Source organism: Humulus lupulus, chromosome 8 (genome assembly GCF_963169125.1).
Source record: "Humulus lupulus chromosome 8, drHumLupu1.1, whole genome shotgun sequence".
Taxonomy (NCBI): Eukaryota; Viridiplantae; Streptophyta; class Magnoliopsida; order Rosales; family Cannabaceae; genus Humulus; species Humulus lupulus.
In genome coordinates this window covers 4,572,314-4,591,671 of record NC_084800.1, presented here as the reverse complement: position 1 = coordinate 4,591,671, position 19,358 = coordinate 4,572,314, and the positions used below count along the sequence as shown (strand labels likewise).

Below are 19,358 nucleotides of genomic sequence, written 5' to 3'. Positions count from 1 at the left end.
ATGATATTTCTTACGTGCTATACATAAATTGTGGGCTGAATAATAGAGATATATGGAAGGGTAACTGACAGGAGGGTTCCCTTGCCCCATATCTGTTAACTATTTTAATCACCTTCCCCGCTCCCAACCTTGCATATTTCTTGACAGGAGCGGGACGAGGAATTCAAATAAGTACTCATTTATTAAAAAGTAAATTAAAAAAAAATAGACTATCTAAAATTAATATATATTACACTATTTAATAATTCAAAATATTAAATATTATCCAAAATAAAATTATAAATCTTTAAAAAGTTACAATATGCTAGAAAATCACATACATCTAAAATCAATACAAGAATAAAGTTGTTTGATCCCAATATTATGTCTTTGTCTTAATGAGTACAAAAGAGCTCATCCAGACACCCCCACATCGATCTAATAGATATATGTGGATCAGAGTTAGCCGCACTATATATATATATATGATAGCAGCACATTTTAAAACAAATAAGGGATCAGAGTTAGCCGCACTGCCTTCTTACTCGTCAATGAATCGCTACAACAACCATTCTTTTGTTTCTTGAAGCATACAATGTAATTCATTTATATATATATATATATATATATACAGATATCTCTATACAATTTAATCTATTCCAGCAACTATATATATATATATATATGTAATAATTTAATCTAACACACTATAGATCTTCTCAAACTAAAGTAAGGGTTTTTTTGCATAATATATTTCTTAAATTATTGAATGGGAGAAGATTATTTTGTTTTCCTTTTTGAATATGTGTGCATAAGTATATATGATAGTTGTTGATTAAAAATGGAGTAATGGGTGAAAATGACTTCTTTTTTTAATTTGATTTATTTTGCACTTTGACTTAGTTTTAATAATTTTTTGTAAAATAATTTTTGTCTGAATTTTTCGATTAATTGTCTGAAATTTTTTGTCATAAACATGTTCGAAGTCATTTTGCAAAAAATTATAAAAATTATGTGAGAGTGTAAAATAATTTTAAAAAGTAAGTATCATTTTGCCTAGATACCTTTAAAAAATATGATATATAAGAGAGAGTTAAATTTTAAAATTTTAATGAGTATTTTTGTTTACAAAAGAAAAAGAAAGTCGAAGATTTATATATTAATAAAGTTTATGAAAAATATTTAATTTAGGTTAAGAACATATATATATATATAATCTTTACTATTTAAATTAGGTTTACCCTATTACACAAATCAACTTTTTAGGATTTTTGTTGGATGAGTCATGTTCATTTGAAGAGTCTAAAATATAAAAATTTCATAACACTTTAATGTTATATGAGAATATAGATGTCGAGTTATAGTTGTGGAAATTTTTATATTTAATTAATTAAGAAAATGGGAAGATAGAAATTTTTTTAGCACATATGTCTCACACAATAGCTTTCTTAATCTTATAATTAAGTAACATATACATACGAATTGATATTTAGGTATAAATTAAGACAACAAAGCCGATCATGTTGAACCCTAGCTACATAATAAACAGCTCATGAATGTAACAACGGCTTTAGCTCTTATTTGAACGGATATATATAAAGTCATAATTTCAACAACCACACTTTAATTATTCTTTTAAAAATATATAATTACTTTCAATCATGTTTTTTTTTTTTCAACTATAATAATCTATTTAATTGTTTCAAAGAGAAGTGATTTGATATAGTCCTCGAGGCCTGGAAGGCGATGATTATCATCATAGTCATACATTATTGGAACCATCCGAGCAGCATTAAGACAACCCTTTTTAAAGCACATTGGAAAGTGTTTTGAAGAGAAACACTCCTTATTGAGGCGTTCCCACTCAATTTTAATCATACTGATCACATGGTCTCTTGCTTCTTCCACCACACAACCCTGGTGTTTTTTCATGTAGCATTCAACGTAGGACCCATCATGCCCATTTTGATTCTCATCCTGCATTAATTGGTTATGTAACATCTCATCATTTCACATCTATACAAAATTTGAATACTATTGGTGTTTTCTAATTGCTATTATTGTATCCGTTGATAGCGGTTTCATATATATGCTAATCAATGATGAGGTTACCTTGGCAGTTCCTAAGTCATCCCAAAGACGAAGGATTGCGGCTGTAGAAGACACAAGGCCTGGAATGTCGTCGAGTAAGTTTACAGTTTCCATGGATATACCTTGACCTAAGAGAAAGAACATATGAACAAGCACCACATGGACCCCTGAACTCACAATCGCGTTCTTCAAATACTCCTCTTCATTTGGTAACTTCCCAGAAGCAAACCACTGTGCTTCTAATAAGAACGCATTGCATAGTTTTCCCCACTTTTGAACTGTAAAACCCAAGACTTTTTCAGGTTGAAAAGTCAATTATGGGAGGAAAAAAAAATAAAAAAATTTTAATCATATATTTGATTGTTTCCTTTTCTTCTCCCTCCCTCCCGAACCTTTCTCTTTCTTCTTCTTCTCTCTTTTTTTTTTTATTTCTTTTCCTTCCTTTGTTTTCTCTCCAAACCAGCCACGGCAAGCTTCAGACCAGCCACCGTAGGAGCTCCATTTCTGACACGCGCTGGAGCTGCAGCTTCCCTGACCGGCGATGACTGAAACCCCAAAGTTTGGTGACCATCGGAGGAAGGACGCGCCTGTACGGACACTCCGAAGTTTCGCCGTCCAAACTTTGAGGTGACTTTCCGGCGAACTCCGACCACCGTTCGGCGAATGGGTGGTACCGTTGGAATCAGCATCGTGAAAGGATCGTCGCCCACTAAGTCATCCCGGTCAACTCGCCATTTATCTCCGGCGAGATTTTGGGTATCTTTGCCCCTTTGGAAGCATTTTCCGGCGACACCGGAGGTCATTTGGGCGAAGGAGCTATACTTTCGTGATGTACTCATCGAGAGGATCGTTTTGATATATGCTATGCATATATTCGTCGACGTTTCCGGTACTGCCACCAACCGCTATAGTGCACCGCTTGGGTGAGGTTCCAGAACTTGAAATTTTAAATATGATCATATTATATGTCATTTGACACGATTTTGAATAAGGAATGCTATGATGATAATCGTTTGCTCATTTGGTGCACGTAGGAAAAGCGTGATATTAAAATCAGACTAAATCATTCTAAGATCATCGATAAGCTTAGTAGCGTTGCTTTGGGCTCAGATTAAATTCTAAAGAGGTAGGGACTCAACTAGACTATTGGACTTATTTTACTCGTATTAAATTGCATTCAACATATTCCAATTTTGATATTTATAAAATGTTTGAAAAATTGAAAACTTAACCTGCATGTTTTCTGATCTGTTCTGAGGGCACCGAGTGCCAAATATATATTTTTGTTCACTTATTTATGCAGGTTATGATTTTTGAGTTTATTCAAATGTAGCTGTTATGCTGCCCAATTTTTTAAAATATAAAGGGAATATGTTTGTTTCTTTTAATGTTTACCTGCATTTGGTTATACTGATGAGAGCCATAGTGGTCATGATTGGTGCACGTTGTTGTTTCACGACCTAGTCTCTGTGTCATCATAGGTAGATCAGGTGTCCACTCACCTGTAGGTGTAAAGACCTAGTATCTGTATACAGGAAGTGTTCTGAGCCTCCCCCTTGTGGTGGTTATCAGGTCCGGCTACTCGGTTTAGGATGTCGGATTTTCTATGGTGGGTAACGGGAACTAGGAATCTAGTGGACGGTGTGATGTGCACTTGTAGCTATGCTCTTATGATTATTTGTGGTCTCTCTATTTTGGTTTATACATGATGATGTATGTTTTGTTTTAAAAAGCTAACCATGCAGGGGTTTTTATTGAACTTTTGAGTCCGATGTTGTTAGTTGCTTTCCTACTGGGCTTTATAAGCTCACCCCTATCTCTCCCATTCCAGGAGCCTAGTGAAGCGAACGTGGAAAAGTATGAATTGTTGCTGAAGCCAAGGTGTTTAGAGCCACAGTCCTATCTTTTGAACATTGTATGTATTTAATTTGGAACCTATCGGTCTGTACATCTAAATTAGCTATGTCTTAGTTAGGAATGAGGAATGGTGGATGCTAAATATTATTTTGGATATTTTATGACTTATTAAATTTAACTGTTTGGTGACTACATAACTGTGGGGATATTATTATTCTATGTATTAAGATAAATGATCCTACTTTTATCCGTAATATTTTCATATATAATTATAGGAGTTATTCCATTGTTTCGACTTATAATTATAGTAATATTTAATATAAATTAAAGGATCATTTATAAAGACTATTTTCCACCGAGGGTCAAAGTTTGACCTTTGACCACCCAAGTTATGGATATTACAAATCTGCCACGGCCTAGGGCTCGGGTCGTGACAGAAAAATGGTATCAGAGCACCGGGTTCAAATACCTCGGAGTGTGTCACCAAATAGATTAAATTTATTTTAAAATAAAGTATTTTGATCTATAAAAGGCATATGTATATAGATAGCATCCATTCCTCACTAACTGGTTAGCTTTTGATTTACTGACCTAAGAAAAGCCTCCGAAAGGAAGGACAACAAGGAGAAGGCTTGCAGATGATGTCCTTGAGGCTGAGGTTCCTTTTTCGCCAGTTGCATTCCCTATGAACGCCTAAAGGTGGAAAGGATTCCATGGTTGCTAAAATATGGTCGAGGCATATAAAGAAGAGTTTAAACATTATAGGAACCCCTATGGAGTATCATGTTAATATTAATGTGCCCAAGTTGGAAAGGAGCGCACCAGACTAGTAGGAAGCCTTAAGTAGGATGAGTGGAATTGATGGGATGATTTGAGGAAATTTTGAGATGGGTTTTCAAAGAACAACATTTTAACCCATCTCATAGGAGGACTTGATTGGATCATTTGATTTCTTAAGATCAATAACAGGTTGATGAGATCATAGAATGACTAGATAATGATGGAGGTGGGTGAATGAATTCTACATGAGGTTTGTAGATTTATCTTCCTATGTTTATGTTGGTACGGTCGATCAACCTCTTTTAATTGAGCAGTTCCTTCGTCCCTTACTCCCTTCAATGCTGGGTTCACTTGCCCTTTGGCCTTTGGAAATTTGAACGAGTGTGTGACAGCAGCCTTATGGACTGAGGTTCATCAAGAAGGAATCGAAAGAAAGATTGCCCACACGACAACAGAGGTTCCAACCATCACATGGAGGACCCATCGGGAGTTATGCAAGGTCTACTCCTTTCAAAGGACAAACTAAGAGTAACCAGTCTCAGACTTCATCATATGGTTTCACACCCACACCAGGGCAACAATCCCAATATCAACATCAGTTCTAGCCCCAAGGTTCAGGATTCAACCAGGGGTAATCGCAGAGTTTTCAAACTCCTATTTATGCTAGAAGTTAGAGAGTGTTCAATCCCGGAGGAGGCTTTAATGCAAGCACAAGCCATATGGTCAAGGAAAAGGGAAAGCAAAGGAAAAAAACCTCTGGTCAAGACTATGCTCTTAGTAGTGATGATGTGCAAGGAGGAGCATGTCAGGGAGTTGTGGATGGTGTGATTCTTATCTCACACTCTTGAGCTCATGTATTATTTGATACTGGTGCATCTCATTCTTGTATATCATTAATGTTTGCTAGCATGTTGGGTTTGAGTTGGGAAACTTTTAGTCCTACATTGCAGTTGAGTGTACCTATGGGAGGGCATTGTGAAGTATCAACCATCTACAAATCGGTTGTATTATGTTTGAATGGCATAATTTATTAGGAAACCTGATGGTGTTACCTATAGGACAATTTGATGTGATTCTTGGCATGGATTGGTTGTCTAAGTGCCAAGCCATTGTTGATTGCTCACGCAAAATGGTGGCTCTTTTAACTCCAAGTGGAGATTTCATTGTATATCGAGCCAACATGAATGCAGTAAGGCAGGATCCTATCCTTAAGGCATGTTTAGGTGGGAAAAGAAACTTAGAGTGTTTATGGGAGTCTGTTTGCAATTGAGGATAAGTCTAGGCCTCTAGACAAGTTTCCTTGGATATCAGTGGTTATTGGCTTTCTAAATGTGTTTCCTGGGGATTTGCCAGGACTACCACCTGATAGAGAGATCAAATTTTGCATTGATTTGATTCCCGGGACTCAATCAGTTTCTACTACCCCTTATCGCATGGCACCTGCAGAGTTGGATGTAATGAACAAGCAATTGGGTGAGCTAATGATCCTACTTTTATCCGTAATATTTTCATATATAATTATAGGAGTTATTCTATTGTTTCGACTTATAATTATAGTAATATTTAATATAAATTAAAGGATCATTTATAAAGACTATTTTCCACCGAGGGTCAAAGTTTGACCTTTGACCACCCAAGTTATGGATATTACAAATCTGCCACGGCCTAGGGCTCGGGTCGTGACATGAACAGTAACAAAAAAACAATATCAACATTTTGTATTACACGTACGTCAATACAACAAATAAGTTTTCTTCTTATTATAGATCGAAAATCTGTTTAATATGCATGTTTATTTCATTGGCAAATTAATTGTAAATCTGATTTGTCTATACCGATTTTCTTAAGGAGTCAATGGGATTCCATCCATGTTTTCTGTACACCACGTAGCTAATTTCGTTGGTTATACCATCAAGTGCCTTGAAACATATCTTCAAGTAGTCTGGTAACTGCTCTTTATTAGCGGTTATATCCCATCTGCAAAAGCGATCAACAGATTCAAGTTTTATAATACACACGCTTTTTTATGCTTTAATTTATTATGGTATATATATGTCAACTAATTCAAGAAAAAAAAAATTGTGATGTGTCTGTACTTATTAACTGCGTTTGTGAAAAGTGTGAGTTCGTCTAGTGTCCCATGAACATCAAAAATATCATCTATTATGTAGACAAGAGAAATGGGTTTCGTAAGTTCAATCCTCTCCTCAGACAAGTTTGGATCTGCTAGACTTGCCACTGTCCAGAGGTACCATTTTAATGGTTGGTCTCTTGCAAATTCCAACTCCTTAGCCAATCCAAGCTCTTTCCACCATCTTGTTGTGTGGATCCAGTCATAAGCCAATACCAAAAATCAGTTACAATAAGTTACAACAAACTCTTAATAGTTTAGCAAAAACAGTTTATATCTAAACCCTACCAAATAAGGAGATATATACATATATAAATACAACTAATTCTGTAGAGCCGAATCTCACCAAATCTTCAAGACTAGCGAAATCCAAGAACCCAGCCCCTTTTCTTCTTCCTTGTATTCTCGTTCCGAGAGAGAGAGAGTGAGGTTTGTGTTTTCATGCAAAAGAAAGAAACAGAGAGTTTAGAAGAAAAGTTACAAGAGATTACCAGTTGTTCTTCTGTAGCTTGGAATCTCATAAATTGTTGTAATCACCATTGATTTAGTGCAAGAGCTAACCGCATCTCTGAGGCGAGCTCAAGAGGACGTAGCCCAGTTTATTTGGGTGAACCTCCATAAATCTGTGTGCTCTTCTTCCCTTCTTTCTTCTCTTCTTCTTTGATTGTTTTTGGGGGTACTTGCTGTGTATTTTGTGTTTGTGCCCTAGCTTTCGTTTATCTCTGTTTTGTGTGGAACAAAAAGAAAGCTTCATCTGATAAGTACAAAAGCATATGCTATATTAAATATTATTGATAAAGTAGAACAGTACAGCAAACGTGTCTAAATCTTGGCCATATTTTTGTATTGAGTGAAAGGTCAGGTTTGACCTTGTGGTGTCTAATCTTTTGCTGAGTTGGTGTAGGGTTATAAGGGTAATTAAACCTTACACATCTGTTGAACAATGCAATCATAAATATTTGAAAAAAAAAACCTTTTTTCTCAGTTCACTATAGTTGAAAAGCCTCATGACTAAACACAAGAAATTCAATTCGGTACCATGTATGATTAAAATTATTGAAAATATCGAAACATAACAAAACTTAATTACTTGGAAACTTGAACAATTTCCATTCGGTGAATGGACTGAACTATTTTGAAGTCTGTTGTGACCAGTTTCTGTAAAAGGGTCATTCAGCCTTGTTGTCTGGTGGCTGGGAATGAACTCTCCAAAAAGTTTGGAGCAGTGATCCTGGCCAAGGTTTTATGACATGGCTGCTCTAACGTTACTTGAATAGTCCAAGCTTCACTTGTATATTTATTAAGATTTGCCCATTCTTTTAGGTGTTGGCCACTGAAGGCCTCAGCTTCCTTTAGCACGTGTTCTCCTTCTATTCTTGCTTGTGAGGCTTCAAACAACTCTCTTAGTCCCTAGGAATGGCAAAATGGGTCTATGGAGCGGGGCGGGTCGGGGCCCCGACCCAGCGGGGCATCATTGCCCCGGTAAAATTGGGCCCCGCCCCGCCCCGATATAAATTCAGGCGGGTCGGGGCAGACCCGCCCCGATTACTTTTTTTTTCTTTTCTAAGTGAGTTATACTGCTTACTGAACTGAACCCTTTTTTTCCAAAGCCAAAAACGAAACCTTCTTCTCCATCCAAACCAAATCTGCTGCTGTCGAATGCCGATCCAACCTCTGAACAACCAGGAAGAACATGGTCAATGAAGTTCCCTCCAGGATCGACGCCACTAATTTCCATCTAGGAACGTGTTTTGCCCATTGATCGGCGGTGTGTCCCGCCACCGTCACCTGCAAAGTTTTGGGTAATGGTGAGTGCTCTCTTCTCCATCTTCAGATCTTCTATTCATTTTTTCAGATGGGTATTGCTTCTATTCATTTTTTCAGATGGGTATTGCTTCTGTGAACACAAATTTTGCATGTAAAGTACTTTTGAATTCAAGGGTTTCTTGATGGTTCTTTTGCTAGGTGCTCATTTTCGTGTTCTTGTCTTTGATCTGCTGTGAAGTTTTGGCTACTGATTCATATGGAACTTGATGTAATAAACAATCCAAATGCAGCTTATGAACTTGATTTTGCACTCAGATTCTGTGAAATTATACCTTATTAGTTATTTCTATCTTTTCTATTATGTATGTACTGTTCAACATTGATAAACATGTTTTTGTCAGCCTTATATTATTGCATCAGGTTTTCTCCTTCTTGTCATCGTTCAATTGTATTTCATGAATTGAGTTTACTCATATAACATAAATCTTAGCAACATTATGGTCTTTTTTTTTTTTTTTTTCAGGTTTGCATCTTTGCCTATGGTCAAACAGGATCAGGCAAAACATATACCAGTTGGCTAGAAGCTGTTTCAATCCAATTTTTCTTTCAGGCATACTGTGGCTGTAAGCATATATTGCTTTCCTTTCATTTGCATCTACATAAATGTTGGTTATTTAGTCAAGTATGCAAACTCAAATAGTAGAACAGTTTGTTTATGACATATCTAACCATATTTTTATTTTCATATTTGCTTCGAATGCAGTTTGATAGTTTACTGGGTTTTTATTTTCATTTTTATACGTATAATAAACAAAACCATTATAGATGATTGAAAAGAAAAGAAATAGAAGAAACTAAACACTAGATAGAATAAATTATTTGTTCTCTTTTCCTTAAATTTTTTTGACTAATCTCTTTGATGACCAATTTAACAAAAAAGCAGCCATCTTAGTCTCTAAGACTTGCCAGAACCAATAGTCTTCTTAGTCATTAGAGTCTTACATCTTTTCAGAAGTACCAGTCAACTTCATGGAGCCCATTACATTTCACCAGAAGTTTCATTGTTGACTTTATGACTGTCATATATCTATCTATATGTTATTTCCTTGACATTTATTATTTTTGGAAGTTTGAGTTGAGCCATAAATATTCAATCGGTGCTGTAATTTTAGGCCTTGGTACTGTTCTTCTTTGATTCATGAGACATGAAATTCTTCTGTTCTGTTGTGTTTTGCTAGACCTTAAATAAATGCAAAACAGTCTTAAATAAATGCAAAACTTAATGTTATGTTCTGCTATGTGTACTTTTGTTTTGTGTTTTGGTTGGGGTCATTGATAATAAAAGGTTTCATGATGATTATTCTACTCAGGGACCCTGCGGATTGTGTTTCATTAGGACTGTCAGTGGCACTATTTTCTTGGTCAAAGCCTTTACTGGTTAGAATTTATGTGTTGTAATCTTTAAGTTATATTTATACATATGTATAATATTTTTGGAGCCAAGCATTTCCTAATTGCTATGTAAATATAATGTAGGTTATATCAAACACTAAACATGTCTACCCAAGATGTTATCGAATCTAATTTTGTCGATGATGTTGATTATGTCCAATCAACACATACACAAGAGGCACATTCTCTAGGAAATACAAGAGGTGAAAGTGAGAGTAGAAGTACTAAGAGAAAGAGAACATCTCCTGCATGGGATCATTTTACATTGCAAAAAATTGATGGTATACTGAAGGCAGTTTGTAACCATTGTGGGAGGAAATTAGGGGGAGAGAGTAGTAATGGGACTAAACATTTGCTTGCTCATGTGAAAAGATGCCCAGTAATAAAGGAACAACTTGCCATGAATCCTAATCCTAATGCAAGTCCTTCAGTCACAACTTACAATTTTGATCCTGAACTAGAGAGAAAAAAGTTAGCTCAAATGATCATTCTACATGAATACCCTTTATCGATGGTTGCGCATAGTGGTTTTATAGACTATTCAAATACTCTTTTCCCTATGTTTAAAATGTTGTCAAGGAATACAATTAGGTCTGATATTTTGAAAATGTACAAGGTTGAGAAGGAAAAATGTAGCCAAATTTTGGAGAAGAATAGAAGTAGAATAGCTATAACCACTGATATGTGGACTGCCAATCATCAAAAGAGGGGATATATGACTGTGACATCTCATTTCATAGATGACTCTTGGAAGTTGCATAGTAGGATTATAAGTTTTAAGTATGTACCATGCCCACATGATGCTGTAACACTTACTGATACATTGAGTTCGTGTCTGTCTGAATGGAATATTGAAGACAAGATTAGTACAGTGACTGTGGATAATTGTACGACTAACGATGCAATGATTCCACTTTTGAAGGAAAAATTTAATTCTAACTGTTTCATTTTAAAAGGAAAGCTACTTCACATGCGTTGTTGTGCGCATATTTTGAATCTTATTGTCAAGGATGGCTTGTCTGTTATTGGTGATAGCATTGACAAGATTCGAGACAGTGTTGCTTATTGGTCGGGCACACCAAAGAGGTATGAGAAATTTGAGGACACTGCTCGTTCTCTTGAAGTGACATGTACTAAAAAGTTATCACTTGATTGTCAAACACGGTGGAATTCAACATACTTGATGCTCAACATAGCTTTATTGTACAATAGAGTATTTGAACAATTAAAACTACGTGATTCAAGATATGTTAGATATGCGCCATCAGAAGATGATTGGATTAGAGCTCAAAAATTGTGTGACAAGTTGGAAGTGTTTCATGAGGTGACAGAGTTGTTTTCAGGAACCAAGTATCCTACTGCTAATCTTTTTTTCCCAAAGATGTGTCAAATTAAAATGAGAATTAAAGCATGGATGACACTAGATGAGCCCTTTATTAGGGACATGGCAACTCAAATGATGTCTAAGTTTCAAAAGTATTGGGAAGAGATTCATGGGCTTATGACTGTGGCTGTTGTTTTGGATCCAAGATATAAGTTTATGTTGATCGAATATTATTTTCCTACCATTTATGGAAATGATCAATATGAGATTGAAATTGAGAAGGTCCGCAAGCTTTGTTATGAGCTACTAGAAGAGTACAGTTCTAAGTTTCCTAATCTTAGAGAAAGAAGTCAGCAAATGGATAGTGTATCAGCATCTTCTCAAACACAAATAGATGATCTATCTAACTTTGACACATATGTTAGAGTTGCATATGGTGTAGAGAATGTGAAGTCAGAATTAGAACTCTATTTGGAAGAGAAATTGATACCTAGGACTGATGAGTTCTTTGATATATGCAATTATTGGAAAGTAACAGGACTCAAATATCCTGTGTTGAATATGATTGCCAAAGATATATTTGCTGTGCCTATTAGCACTGTTGCTTCGGAATCTACATTCAGTACTAGCGGTAGACATGTGGGTTCACACCGAGCGAGACTTCATCCTTCTACATTAGAAGCATTGATATGCACTCAAAATTGGTTGGTAAATGACAAAAAAGGTAAATATACTTATCTTTATATATATATAAATTCATATTTTATTGTATTATTTCAATATTAATTTTTTTTATTTTCTTTACAGAAGCGACTCCACTAGTCACCATGAATGATGAAGATAATGATGTAGATCCAACTATGGTACTTAATTAAGACTTTATAAGTCATCAAATAAATTATTAACTTCTATTTTTAATACATATATATTTTTTTTTGTAGGAGCCATACATAGTTGATCTTGATGATTAAGGTAGCAGGTCAATAAAGAAGAAGAAAGTCATTTGATTCTTTTGACGCATCAAAAGTGGAGTGCTATGTTGCATATGATAGTTTTATTTTACTTTGTTCTCTTGAGAAACTCTCAAAAGTGGAGTGCTATGTTGCATATGATAGTTTTATTTTACTTTGTTCTCTTGAGAAACCATTATTATACTTGGCGAATTCTTGATTTAAATGATGATATAATGATATGATTTAATACAAGTCTCTCGTGTTACTTATATACATGCATAATATGTAAAATTGTCATTATAAATCTGGTTTAGAATATTCTTAATTTTAAATAGATTTTAAGTGTAAGATTTATAAAAAAATATATTCCATAACTACTCTATGAAAGAATTGTAAATATTAAAAAATATGTTTTATTTAATTATCCTTATTCTTGTAATTATTTTTGTAAATTATAAAATAAAAAATAAAATAAAATATTTGAAGGTGTAGTTGACAAGAAGTGTAAAAAATAAGGATTGCAATAAAAAAATAATTTAAGTTTAAAGAGAATTCTAAAATTAAAATTTAATATTTCTTAAAAAAAAAAAAAGACAAATGGGGCAAATGGGGCGGGGCAAACCCGCCCCGATTAAGACGGGGCGGGGCGACCCGGCCCGCTTCAATAGACTAATCGGGGCGGGACAGGGCGGGGCAAAATGTTAACGGGGCGGGGCGGGGCAAAATGTTAACGGGGCGGGGCGGGGCGGGGCGGGGCAGACCTGCCCCATTTACATGCCTATTAGTCCCTCTCTGTCTTCAGCCACTGAAGGATTGAAATTTCCCTTTTTGTCCTTCAACTCGTTAAACACATCTGTATTCACAGCAATAATTTAATTGGTTATTAGATTGGTATAAGGTTTTACATATGTATTATTTATAGTAAAATATCACTACAACAAAAAGGAGTATTAGAGGCGGAGGCTTCCGCTGGTAATAATAGGGCATTCCGCCGGTAATACATATTACCGGTGGGGTTCTGCCGGTAATACTCGGTCGGTGATTAGGGGTATTACCGGCGGACTGACACCCCGCCGGTATTCTATTAATACCGGCAGATTAATAGGGGCGGGACTCTGCCGGTATAAAAGATTTGACTTATTTAATACCGGCGGATTAATAGGGGCGGGACTCCGCTGGTATAAAAGATTTGACTTATTTAATACCAGCAGTCCCGCCTCTAGTAATCTGCCGCTAATAAATAAACATAATTTAAGGAACAAAAAAATAAAATAATAACACCATTAAAATAGGAAACAACTTATAAAAACACAAACAAAATTGAAAAAAATATGAAATCCATAAACAAAACCCATTAAAATAATTTATTAAACAACACAATAAACTTAAGAACATCATAAATCTGAAACATATACAATAAAAAAAAAATTCATAAAACAACATAACAAACATAAGAACATCAAAAATCTGAAAACTGTCATGAAATCCATGCCGTGTTCAAACCCCATCAGTGGCCAAACTCTCTGCCATGGTCAAACCCACGAACCTCATAGACCCACTATGAACCACCACCACCTAAATATTAGAAAAACCAGTTAGAGAGAGATAGGTAGAGTGTGTGTGAAAGAGAGGAATAAAGAGAGACTTACCATGTGTATTGCCGTCACACACCTCGACCCCAACCATGGGCCAATGCACACCCAGAGGCCCATAGCTTCGTCGAAACCAAAGGCCACCACATTGGTTCCAGAGGGTACCGCCACCAGCAAGACACAAAGAGTGACAAAGAGAGCGAGAACGAAAGAGAGTAAAAGTGAGAGTCAGAGAGAGAGAGAGGGAGGTCTCAGACAGAGGGGCGGCGGTGGTGCTCGGACAGAGGGGTGGTGGTGGTGCTCGGACAAAGGGGAGGACTGAGAGAAGAGTGCGTCTGAGAGAGGGAGAGAAGAGAAATGAGAGGGATGGACGAAACGATGTGCAAATTTTTTAATATGTAAGATTATTAGAGGCGGGGACCCGCCGCTATTAATATTATCCCGCCGGTAATAAACTATTAGCGGCGGGACCCGCCGCTATTAATATATCCCGTCAGTAATAGTTTTATTATCGGCGGATATTTACACGCCGCTATTAATATAATCACGCCGGTAATAAACTATTAGCGGTGGGACCCGCTGCTATTAATATATCCCGCCAGTAATAGTCTTATTATCGACGAATATTTACCCGCCGCTAATAGTATTAGCGGCGGATACTCCGCCTCTACTAAGGGAAAATACCCGCCGCTAATAATTTTGAAACTTAATACCCTTTCGTTTCCCGGGCATTGTATTAGCAGCAGACTACCTGCCGCTAATAATTGGTAAGTCCGCCGCTAATAAAAAAAATCATTTTTTTTTATTAATTTCTACATTATTAGCGGTGGACCCAGTAGTCCGCCGCTAATAACCCGTATATTACCGGCGGACTAAGTCCGCCTCTAATTGTTTCGCCTCTAATTTTAGACTTTCTTGTAGTGTATGTATATATATAGTACCTGTAGAGACGTCATAGCCTCCTTGTCTCAGTAATCGAAAACGAAGAGAAACGACGTAGAGGTAGTCTTGAACATTATTATTATTGTAAAAGCCATGGTTAACAACATCGTCATCGCAACTACTGAAATTTAGATGTTCCCTTTCAAGGATAGCGTTAATCTCATCTTGGAAGTGGTAGTCAATGCCGAGTCTTAGCACAGCGTTGACCAAGTTCAAACCTTCTATGGAGTGTTGATGATCATAATCAGCTAACACTACAGGAAAACAAGCCATTACCGGTGGAGGAAACCGCCGGTAATAGTCAAGAAAGCCGCCGGTAAAATTATTGCTGGCGGTCTCCGCCGGCAATAATCCGCTGGTAAAAACCGGTCGGTAAAAGTCATTTTTACCGGCGGAACTAGCCTCCCGCCGGTAATAATATTATTACCGGCGGATAATTATCGGCGGATCCCGCCGGCAATAATTTGGTCAGAATTCACGTCTGACCCATTATTACCGGCGGTCTCCGCCGGTAATAATAAAATATATTTTAAAAAAATAATTAATTTTTATAAATTATATATAATTAATATTAAATAACTAAACTTATAATTAAAAAAAATTAGAAATAAAATCAATATTATTTAAATTAATATCCAAATTAAAAATACAACTTTAAAATACTAAAATTGTCTTTTCAAAAATAAAAAAAACATACACTTAAATTTAATAGTAAATAATAAAACCTAAACTAATTATTATTGTCTTCATCAAAAGTTTCATTTAAAAAATCTTCAACATTCGTGCTTCGACTCAAACCTTCATGAGACTGTGGTGCTGGCGGCGAAGGATAATATGGTCGAGGCTGTGGACGAATCAAAGGAGACTGCTGCTGTTGTTGATTCGGAGAAGTGTAGTACTACTGATTATAAACGGGCTGCTGTGTCGATCCTCCATAATGAGGATATACCGACTGCTGCTGCATGAACGGCCCAAATTGACCATACATAGGTTGTTGTTGCTGCTGCTGCGGTAATCCTCCAAACTGACTTCCCATAGGTTGTGTCTGAGGAAACTGGGAAGAAAGTCCAAACATATAATTAAAAAGTGGCGACTGAGAGGAACCACCAGATATGTTATCTATCCTAAAATTATTTATTTACTTATTTAATTAGTAAATAATTAATTATTTAATTAATTAGTTATCTATCATCTAATTTTTCCTTTACTAAAAAATTAATTATTTAATTATTACTTCATTATTTATTTATTTATTTATCAATTTATTAATCATATTATTAATTTAAATGTTTACTTATTATTTAATTAATTAGTTAATTATTATCTAATTTTTCCATTATTTAATTAAATTATAATTATCTAATGTTTACTAATTATTTAATTTATACTTAATTAATTAATTATTTATTTTAATTAATTAATTATTTATTTAATTAGTTATCTATTATCTAATTTTTCCTTCACTAAAAAATTAATTATTTCATTAATACTTCATTATTTATTTATTAATCATATTATTAATTAAAATGTTTACTTATTATTTAATTAATTCTTAATTAATTAATTATTTATTTATTTTAATTAATTAATTAATTATTTATTTAATTAATTAGTTATCTATTATCTAATTTTTCTTTTACTAAAAAAATAATTATTTAATTAATACTTCATTATTTATTTATTAATCATATTATTAATTTAAATGTTTACTTATTATTTAATTAATTAGATAATTATTATCTAATTTTTCCGTTATTTATATAAATTATTATTATCTACTGTTTACTAATTATTTAATTTATACATAATTAATTAATTAATTATTTATTTATTTATTTAATTAATTATTTAATATAATATTTTTCCTTTACTAAAAAAATAATTATTTAATTAATACTTAATTATTTATTTATTTAATATTCATTTAATTATTTATTTATTTATCATATTATTAATTTAAATCTTTCCTAATTATATAATTAATTAATTAATTAATTAATAAATTATTTATTTGGTTATTTAACATATTTAATTATAACTATTCTAAAAAATTAATAATTAATATGTAATTATTTGAAATTATTTTTATTTAATTAATCATATAACTACTCTTTTATATAATTACTTAATTAATAATTGTTTATATATATGATTTAATACTTACTTTTTAATAAATAAATTTTTAATTATTTAATTTTTATTATTTTTATATCAATTACTATCTAAGTTATTAAAATAACTTTTTTCTATAATTTAATATTTATTAATATTTTATTTCTCTACCATTAAACTATTTTTTTAATAATTAATAAAAAATTTATTAAAATCTAAACTTCACAATATTAAAATAATTTTAATTAAACTATAACAAAAATACATTATAACATTCTAACAATATAATAACAATTTAACAATAACAAAAAATTATACATTAATAATACCCAAAAATAATTATTTAATATTCTTTAAAACTAAATGAACAAAATAAAAATGTATGAAATAGAAAATTAATTACCAGTGTACAACAATAGCAAGATTCAGTACTCCCAATAAAGCCCTGAAATATATATATATTAGATATAAATTAATGGAATAATTAAATTCAATATATATAATTAACAAAATAAATTTTACCTTGACTAGCACCAGAAATTTGGTCGAAAATATGGATGCCAAAGCGAAAGAGATACTGTAAGTAACCTATACATAAAAAGATAAATGGTTTATAACCAAAGATTATAACTGTCAGCAAATAAATTATTAAATGAAATACATGAATTTGATGAAAAATACTATCAGCAAAGAAATTATTAAAAGAAATACATACCCAAAGCTGCCCACGAAGAAATTTGATGAACCAAAACTGCCCACGAACAAAGAGAGCTTCTGAAAACGAATGGTTTTCTCTGGTTTTTTTTTAGGGAGAGTTGGAGGATCGGCCGTGAAGAAGAGGGATGAGTTTTATTTATAGATTATTATTACCGGCGGAGGTCCGCCGGTAATACTTAAATAACAGTAATATTTTAATAATTATTACCGGCGGAGCCCGCCGGCAATAATCGAAATATTATTACCTGCAGAGCCCGCCGGCAATAATCTGCCGGTAATAATTGAAAAATTTAATGGGCAGTAAGTTTCCCGCGGTTATAAATTTTGGTTATTACCGGCGGACTACCTCCGCCGGTAATACTTCCGCCGGTAATCACCATTTTTGTTGTAGTGTAATCTAATATTGTTCATTATGTTCTTGATCTCTCTTGTATATTGCGTGCATATTCCATGTAAAACTTGTCCTGAAATAATTAAGGGAAAGAGTTAATCAATAACATATTAATTAATCAGTTATATATATATATATGATTCGGCTAAAAACATTAATATTATGGCAATATATGTGCAAAACTTAACTGTGAAACTTTGTATTCCGTGTTAGAGAATAGAATTTTACATGGAAAATTTGTGGTGGAAAGTGTGTTAGATTATCTTATACTATTTATAAGAACATGAATTACTTTACTAATTAATAATTGATTTTGAGATAAAAATCATACTTATTACATACTATGCACCAAATTCTACTTTCTAAACAAATTCTCATATTTTAACATGGTATCGACAAGTGATTGGAAGAGACAAAAGAATTACTTTTGATTCGGGAATAGTAAACCAAAGTTATACATTTTCTTAAGTTAATAAAATATTACAATTACATGTGTTTCTCGTTAGTCCTCCTTATAAAAAAATTTCAGAAAAATTAATAATAAATATATATACTAAAAAAATGATTAATTGTATAGAAATAAAAAGGTCCGGCCAAAACTTACATGATCAATATTAGTGGACGGATGCTCATCTGTTAAAGGTTTAGAATCTTGGAAAGGAGTAGAAATTAACAGCTTGTTATGATCATGGGTACTAATATTGCTCAATTTTTGTGGTTTGAGGTCATAATTATTATTCCTAATAAGTTTCGAACTGCTTTCAAAATTTGTTACTCTATAATGGGAAACTTGGGGGTATGAACCAACCAAAAGATAAGTATAGGAAGACAACGCCATAGCTAGCTAGCAAAGAAGATCGAGAGAATGAGAGTGGTGTGGGGAGAGATATAGAGACGAGAGTAGTTAGTCGATCGTAAGAGTAGTGTGGAGTTGTATGGTTACGAGGAATTTAGTACAAAATCAAGAACCCTCTTATATACATATAAATAAAACAATCTAATGGCTATCGGCTGCTTGTGGTCCTAGTTTAATAGTGACAAGCTTGATCTAAAAATCTAATATTATATCTCAAGATGGTAACTATGTTCTTATTAATGACTCAATATTCTTACACTTATTCGATGTGGGACACCATGCTCCAATAAATACTAACTCTCCCAATGATTTTCCTCGTACAAGTAGCCAGATATATTTTTTGGTACCAAAAATATTTATATATGTATGATATTAATAAATATTTTGTGCCCACTTTATATCTTCTGGCTGCGG

General features: G+C 33.7%; 1 protein-coding gene and 1 pseudogene across 1 annotated transcript; both read right to left on the bottom strand.

Annotated features, from left to right (window-relative positions):
- Window positions 1-1,499: 1,499 nt before the first annotated feature.
- Window positions 1,500-15,141, bottom strand: LOC133793763 ((3S,6E)-nerolidol synthase 1-like; annotated as a pseudogene).
- A 618-nt stretch (window positions 15,142-15,759) lies between these two features.
- On the bottom strand, window positions 15,760-18,077 carry LOC133793762 (uncharacterized). The gene is made up of 5 exons (XM_062231048.1): window positions 18,044-18,077; window positions 17,696-17,754; window positions 17,503-17,568; window positions 17,384-17,425; window positions 15,760-15,892 (listed from the first exon to the last, which is right to left on the bottom strand). The coding sequence occupies exons 1-5, from the start codon at window positions 18,075-18,077 to the stop codon at window positions 15,767-15,769; spliced, it is 327 nt and encodes a 108-aa protein (XP_062087032.1). The 3' UTR covers window positions 15,760-15,766.
- Between the last annotated feature and the right edge of the window lie 1,281 nt (window positions 18,078-19,358).

What these genes read in the sequence shown, in the direction of transcription:
- LOC133793762 (XM_062231048.1), bottom strand. Translation starts at nt 18,077, where the DNA reads ATGGTGATTACCGGCGGAAGTATTACCGGCGGAG. An exon ending in TTCTTCGTGGGCAGCTTTGG is followed by an intron (nt 17,569 to 17,695) that starts GTATGTATTTCT and finishes TTTTATGTATAG; the next exon opens with GTTACTTACAGTATCTCTTT. An exon ending in CTTGCTATTGTTGTACACTG is followed by an intron (nt 15,893 to 17,383) that starts GTAATTAATTTT and finishes ATGGGAAGTCAG; the next exon opens with TTTGGAGGATTACCGCAGCA.